At 37.9% G+C, this 8,257-nt stretch overlaps 1 protein-coding gene across 3 annotated transcripts in view; it reads right to left on the bottom strand.

Annotated features, from left to right (window-relative positions):
- The window catches only part of gpat2 (glycerol-3-phosphate acyltransferase 2, mitochondrial), a 130,921-nt gene that overhangs the window by 16,149 nt on the left and 106,515 nt on the right, over positions 1–8,257 (bottom strand). For all 3 annotated transcript variants that reach the window (XM_032515971.1, XM_032515968.1, XM_032515970.1), the window contains exons 11-15: positions 5,868–6,047; positions 4,827–4,925; positions 4,191–4,273; positions 769–899; positions 579–649 (exon numbers count right to left, since the gene is read on the bottom strand). In XM_032515971.1, the coding sequence (XP_032371862.1) occupies positions 579–649; positions 769–899; positions 4,191–4,273; positions 4,827–4,925; positions 5,868–6,047 (564 nt within the window). The remainder of the gene's footprint in view (positions 1–578; positions 650–768; positions 900–4,190; positions 4,274–4,826; positions 4,926–5,867; positions 6,048–8,257) is intronic.

The raw sequence follows: 8,257 nt of genomic DNA on the forward strand, positions 1-8,257 counted from the left end.
GAGATCTCACAAATTCATGTAGAATAAAACCACAAAACCAACAACAGTTTGTTTCCATCCAGAGGAATAGAGAGGAAACAATTCTGTGCTGTGTTTTCAAGGTGTAGTTCAGGGAAATATGATCCGCCGTGAGCACCTTCTACTTTATTTTGAAAAATAACCGGTTGTTTTATATGTTTTTGTGCTTGACTTCCTGTCCCGCACTATCTACCATGTGCTGAATTTCTGCTGAGCTCTCCGGCAAACATAGAAGCTCTACGTATCTGCTCTGGAGGGCTGTGGCCCACCAGAGCTGGCCCACAGCTGGGACGGACTTGTTCCGCAGTCTGTGGAATTACACACATTGATTTTAATGGAAACCAAATTACTCCGACGCCATTCCGGAGCGGATCTGCAGCCGTTCCACATCCTGCGACATTTTGGGGGTCACACTCTAATAAACTTGCACAAAAAACAATTCTGTTGAGCCACTTAGAGTGTTGATGGTTCCTTAGAGGGGCCGGGGCGGATTTGAATTCTGACAGCACCAAGGGGTATATGTTTCAGCAAACACAGCAACACAAGGATGATGCATCTACCTTGCGGTGTCTGTAAAGCAAAAGACTGGACACCAGACTGGTGGACATCACAGCCGTGCAGGAGGCTGCAGCTAGAAAGAGAGAACACGCACACACACGCACACAATGTGGAGCAATTTACATATCACTGAAGAAAAAGCTTATACAATTTTGTTTAAGATTAAGCAGGGGAAAATAATCCTGGACCTACAGAAGATGAGGTGGAGGATGATGGCGATGCTGAGGTCTCTCTCAGGATCAGTTGGCTCTTTGAGTTCAGCTGCATAATGAGAAGAAGGAAGAAGCCACGACATCTTCCTCCCCCCAAACACACTGTCAGTTCTTGAGTGTATAAAAGTGAGAAAAGAAGGGTGTCAGAAAATTTACAGAAATAATCGGGTACAGCTAACAATTAATTGTCTCGGAAATAATTACAATCACTTATATTATTATATCACTCTTATGTGACCAAGATAAGGTAGTAACACAAGTACACAGTCTATTTAGTAAATACCTTTTTATCATTATTAAAAAAAAAAAATCTAACTGTATCCCCCACTGTCATTGTTGTTAGGATAAGTTTGTAATAAAACATGTATACGGTCAAGTGCCAACAACTAGCATAGCTTTAGTTAAACAGTCCAACCAATAATCATTTATATACTTACAATATGGAATCTCCAAACAAAATCAACAATTATCATCAACAGTCATATCTTCAACTTTACTACTGTCATTAGACCTTCGCTAATGTTAGCAATTAATTGTTGTTAAATAGAGATGCCTCGATTATGTAAAAATATTAAAAATTAGACAGTTATATAGTAATTGTTACAGGCCTATCTCATTGCTTACTGTTCTCTGTCTTTGAACTGTAAGTTACTGCTGATGCAAAACATTAAACATGTTACACTGGCAAAACATGGGCTTTTATTGTGAAGAAGCCACAGGAAACTAAAAGTATTTGCCACTGTGGTTAGCGCTAACCGCGTCGTCTTTCATTATTTTTTTGACATCGTATCAGTTTTAAATATTTCTGTGAGTAAAGGAACAAGAGAGAAGGAGCCACAGTGAGATGGAGGATGAAGTGTTGCAGGTGACACGTTGGACACCTCCAACTCCTCAGTAAGGTAACCACCTTTTAACTAAACATATGTTTGTTTGGAAGTTGCTCTTCTGCTTTCTGACAAAGTACATGGAGTGTTTGCTAAATTAAACCACACTTGCTGGTACCACAGTAATCACAACGTTTGCAAAATCAACCAGGACTACACTATTACAACTTTAAATAAGGGTAACACAGTCAGTAAACTTGAAGAAAAGATCCACTGTTGGAGCTTGCCATCAGATTGTGTTCCATTAAATTAGATCCATTGTCAAGGGAATTGCAAAAAGAGGACAAGAAACCAAGTGTTTCCACCAGTGCAAGATTTTTTTGTTGAGTCAATTTTGTTTACATAAAAATAAAATATACAGCTATAGGTAGTTCAAATTGTTTCAAGTTTTATCTATAATTTAACTCAATTGAGTCTTTAGAGTGAGCTTTTTTGGGGTAAATATTACACTATACTTAGACTAACTTATAATCACATTATATTATAAAACGCTTATAATGTATTACTGCTATGAGAATTATAATACACTATGATTCTTCCAAAGTGCCCAGCAATTATAAAGTATTGATTGATGATGACCTGATAAATGACCTGCTCTATGTGTTATAAAAAATAACTATATTTACACAGTGCTATAAGCAAACTAAATTTTTTTTAAGAATGTTTATAATATATCATAAACATAAGCGTAATAGAAAGTATTATCGAAATAAAAAGTATTTTTACAAAATACCTGAAATGATGAAGGCATTTGCAAATGACAAGGTAGTACAAAAGGTAAACCATACTTTTTTCATTTTACCTCTTTACTTAAACATATGTTTTTCTTTTTAAAAAATTAGCCAAAACACTGTTTAACCAAAACACAACGAGGAAGATTGTGGGTAGATAATGAGAATAAATATGAAAAAAAATTTAAAGGATACCCTCTAAACCTAAAAGAAATCAGTTGTGAATTGAAATCAAATGCTATTCCTAAGCTTCTTTACAAAATATTAAGTCAATGCTGATCTATAGTGGTAACAAATCAAGTAGTAATCAATTATATACTATTGGCGTCAGCTAAAAAAATTGAAAGGCTTCATTTCATTATATAAAGTTTTTATTAATTTTCAACTCACCCTCATTTGTGGCTAAGTAGAAGGAAAATTAGCTGTTTTTCCAGTAAACTCTTAATTGCCATTATGAGAGTTCAGTGGATCCCTTAACACCATTTTTCAGAGAGATAAAGGGAACACATGCATTTGGGTAAAATAGCACAGTAGACTCAGGCACTTTAGGTGCATACAAGCGTGTAAAACAGCAGCTACATCACTCAAAAATGGAGGCGTGTGCAATACATTTCATGAGCTGCTTATCTGAGGCTTCACTGGAGTGATATGAGTGTGTTATTTATGCGTGCGTCTTAGCTGTGTATGTGTTAGCGAGATATAGAGTAGTGTATTAGAGAGAGCGTGTCACATCTGTCACATTGTTCATCTCAAACAAAGAATAAACCGAGTGTGTGCTCCTCTGTAAATGTATGTATTTAAGGAATTTTCATCCGTCAAAATATACACTGTATATACTGTCATAGCCACCTACCTCAGATACAGATGCAACCGGTTACATTTAATAATTCTCTAATAATATTTTATTCCAGCACCATTTGCACTTTTGCATTGCACTTTTGGTTACAATTCTCATAGATCTTTTAGTCTACATGTGAATGCATATTTATGTGACATCCTTATATCTGTACATATTAGTCAAATGTTTACGTTTAACTTGTTCAGCTTTGTTTGTTTTAGTTGTCTATTTATGTGTATGTACATAAAGAGCAACAATAAGCCAGATAAAAATTCCTTGAATGTGTTCACACTTACTTGGCCATTAAAGCTGATACTGATTTTAATTCTCATTACGGCATCCCTCACATTCACTGCATTTTTTATACACAAGAACAAAAAAAGAGACTTCAGCAGCCAAACAGAATGGGTAAGCATGGCAGGGACACAGTGTTACTTACAGGAGAATGTTAATAATGTAGACCTGCACAAAGAACCAAACTGCTCACACGCTGATAACAATCCTATCTAACTATCACTCTCTACCTCTTCTTATCTATTGTTTGCCATCTATTTCACTCGTGCAGTTTATTTTTTCTGGATCCCACTCTCTCAGAAGAATTAAACACATGAACGGGAAAGCCACTTTGCTCGTCAGCAGCCAAGTACAGATTGAGCGAGGATGTTATTTTCTTTCTGTTATCTTTTTCACTGGCAGACAGTGTAATGTTGATGGTAATTGGACCGAGTCTAAGAGGATGAAAACTCTCATCAGGGCTTTTGCATCTTGTCTGTGCCAGATTCAAGGTTTAGAGGAAAGTTCATCTTCAAAGTTTGAGAGAAAGTAACTTTTTAATTTCACAGATGTTAGCTAAAACACAATGCAAATCTGTATTCCATTGTGGTTTGTTCACAAACAGTATAACTCTCACTTAAGCATATATAGGTATGTACACAGGTGGTTTGATTACCTGTTGTTGAGGATAACAGGCAGCAATAGGTCCTGTAGAGGGAGCCATTCATCTACTCTGCATCTCCTTGACTCGCACATCTCCTGCACATACAAACACAAAAATATGGATGCACACATGCACTTTCAAATAGCTACAAAGGAGAATCTCTAAATCATTCAATATTGGTTCTCTAGTAAACCAAGTATGGAAAATTAGCCCAAGTTTGCATTAAAACATTTAATTCAAACTATTTTTGCTGCAGCCCATTTATTTGTTATTATGATCATGTGATAACCTTCAGCTACACTCATAAATGCTACCGTCATGAAGGCTATGATTTTCAGTTTTTGTTGAAAGAACAGAACCCAGATGCAAACTGGCAGTAAATACAACACTGTGTGTCTTTGAGAAGTTGGGCTCAAATTGAACATGCTGCTGTTAAGCAAATGACAAACCCTGTACCATCAGTTGCTCCCAGTCAGTATTTAATCATGGAAGGAAACACCATTATCTGGTTGAACTGCTCACAACTCATGCTCACTTTAAGTCTATTACCAGTGATGATGTGTCAAATGTAGACATTGTTCCATTTTAAACCACTTTAAACGATAAGCAGGTGATATGCTTTGATGATATGCTCTTTCTGCAGTGCACCTTGAGAGAAAAGGGCTGAGCAAAGTGGATCCTCACACTTCCTCCTGTTCTCCTCCAGAGAAGAGACCAAAACCACTGCAGCACAGAGCTTATGCCAACCTGTAAACACACACACACACACACACACACACACACACACACACACACACACACACACACACACACACACACACACACACACACTCTCACTAAGAGTGATACATATGGTACAGAGAGTGGGCAGCTATATCATACTATGGCCTTGCCTTTAAGAGGGACATTACAGCAGCAATAACACTAATGAGCAGGATCTATAATGAGCACTAAGGTAAATAGCCAGTCTGAGAGTTGGTACGAGAACTGTGTTCAGTACAGCATGTGCACTGTGTGTGAATGACAGAACAAAATGATGAGACTAGGACCTTATTATGGCAATTAACCAAAAGTAACACCCACTCTCCAGTATTGTCTCACAGTGCACATAACAGAGGGCAAAACTAATGAAGACTAATAATCACAGTTGCTTTGAAAAAAAGGAAATGCAAACTTAAACAAATCAACCAGCGTTGGCTAATGAGAAATTAGAGAGCAAAGTTGTGAAACAAGACTTTCAGAGCTGTACTGTGAATGATCACTGACAATTTTATTTTCCCTCTGAACCAGTTGTATGACACTGTGGGCCTCGCCCTCAGAAAAAATTGAGACAACTGCACCCCCCACCATATGATTCATGCTGAAGAAAACCTAAAAACCTCTTAATTTCTGGATTTATAAGGATATTTTTCCTTGATTTCTAAGTAGATTCATAGAGGTTTACTAGAAATGTACATCAGAGATACATGCCATCCTCGGGAAGTGTAAGTGACACTAAATTTAACGTCCTGTTTTTAAAACACTGGCATCCATCTGTCCTTTTCAACCTACACCCCTTGGAGAGCCGCACTGCACAGTTTGAAAACCACTGCTCTAAACAAAACCTGTTCACGTGCCCAGGACATTACAGAAGGTTCTTATTAAGTGGTGTTTGTGTGTCCTTGTAAGTGTGTGTTTACATGCATCCACCTGTGTGATGATCTTGGGCACACAGTCATAGGAGATGCCCACAGGGACCAGATTGACATCGCGGACAGATCCCTCTTTGATGAGTTGTCTGATGCGAGCCAGCCACTGGCCACCTCGGCCAGACACCCCTGACACACCAACACTTAAGGCCTGACCCTCATGTAGCAGCTCACGTACCAGCTGAGGAGGGAGGAAAGAGAAAGATGGCAGAGATAAGGTCTGAAAATTTTTGGCAGTACGGCATTTTTAAAATAAACATAAGCAATACAGCAAACCAGAGCTTGGAGGGAATACAAACAGAGTGGAGGGCAGTAGAGGAAGGAGAAGTCAAAATGCAGGAAGCAGGCAGGATAAAGAGCAGAAATAAAATGGGACGGTGGGGGACATATCATGACATTAAGAGATACTCTCCTTGCCCACAGTACTGTTTTTAACATACAGACAAGGAAAATTCAATTACCATTGAACAGCAGCTAAGCAGACCTACACTCAATAAACAATAAAGGTCTATTAACATTGAACTACAACAAATACACAAGCCTGCTTTCACGCAAACAGTCAATATGCTTACTCATATAAACACAAAAAAAATAAAAACTACTTGCTGCGTTACCCATAAACAACAAGTTTATGTTCCACTGTGGCTGTAGTCTTGTAGATTAATGCCAGACTGAGCCGTTTTAATGAGCTGTATAGCACAATATTGATCATAATAAAGCCCGTAATTCCTCCAAATTAAATGCATCTTTAGGCAAACTGATGCAAAGCACAAAAGAGCTCCCTTGGTAGATACAAAGACAGGAAGATATGTATGATGAGGTGTTGATCATTGACAAAAGTCAAATGAATAGGTACCGACAGTAGGGGAAGAGTACAAAGAAGGTAATAGAGGAAAGTGTGAAAAGCAATAGAGGATGGATAGGAAAGTATAGGAGAAAGCCATTAATTCAGACCACATAAATCTCCAAAATAAGGCCAAAAACAAATTACCTTCACATTAAAATAGAAATATTCTGCTAAGAACTGCCAAGCTACCCACAATCAAACTAACCACCATTCTTCTCCTTTCTACGCCCTCTTCTCATTGCTTTGTCACTCTATCCAACTCCAGATCTGCAATCTCTGTAGCAAAACTCAAGCCCCATGGTAATTTTGAAAATGAATAGAGAGTGGGATGAAGCTGGGGAACAAGGGAGAGGGGGGGAAAGACAGGTAGGATTCTGATTGAAGAGTGGACTGTGATAACACTCTGGAGTGCAATGAAGAGTGTGTATGTGAGTGAGTATGAATTGTACCAAATATACAAACGCTAAACAGCCAAATTACAAGGACAGGTATCTTTCGCTTACCCTGCAATTTTATATAATTACCTGCTGTCTGTGAAGGTTTTTTCAGCAAAATGCATTAGCAACATGTTTTCTGATTCATGGCACACTGCTTTGTTCCCATCTACTAGTAAACAGACAGTATTTGGGTTCACATTCACAGCTAATGAGAACTGGTCCAATTGTCAGGCTGGAAAGGTTTTTACCAAGAGGGTGTTTTTATGGTTGGTGCATCTGGGAAAAGGGTACATGAAACCTGAATTTGCTTTTGACTGTTGAAGGGGGCATTTGCATATGTGTAAACAGTTGGTAAAAGTCTTACTTGGCTTAAAAGTGGGGTAGTTACTGTACTTAATTAGTTACTGTATTTCAATTACAAATCAAAACATGACCAAAATTGATCAAGTTTGTTGTTTTACAGAAAGTGAAGAAAAAGGAATATTAAGCTGTGAATCACTGCACTAATATTTAGTTTAATTACCATTATTTCTGAGAACTGCTTCACATCTGTGTTGCTCGGAGTCTACCAACTTCTGTCACCTGTGAACAGGTATTCCAGCCCAGGACGGTTGAACTACATTCCACACTTCCTCTGCATTACTGGGTTTTGCCTCAGAAACAGCATTTTTGATGTCACCCCACAAGTGTTCTATGGGATTGAGGTCCGGGGATTGTGCTGGCCACTTCATAACATCAATCTTGTTCATCTGATATGGATCTTGCATATTTTGGCAACTATAGGGCTGAAAATGTTGGATAGTTGGTCGGTGCACCACTCTGGTCCAGACTAGGGCTGCACGATTATGGCCAAAATGATAATCATAATTATTTTGATCAATATTGTGATCACGATTAATTATCACAATTCTTTGTTGATTTTAACCAAAACAAATCTTATTGTCACATAGGTTATTTATAACTGCTTTCACATCCATATTATGCTACATTCTTCTTTTGTTGAAGCTGTATGTTGTATAGACATACAGCTGCAACACATGTAAATGAATATTAGCTATCTGAAATAAATAGCATAGGATTTTTTTTTTTTTATATGTATCTCTGAGA

This window comes from Etheostoma spectabile, chromosome 5 (genome assembly GCF_008692095.1).
Source record: "Etheostoma spectabile isolate EspeVRDwgs_2016 chromosome 5, UIUC_Espe_1.0, whole genome shotgun sequence".
Taxonomy (NCBI): domain Eukaryota; kingdom Metazoa; phylum Chordata; class Actinopteri; order Perciformes; family Percidae; genus Etheostoma; species Etheostoma spectabile.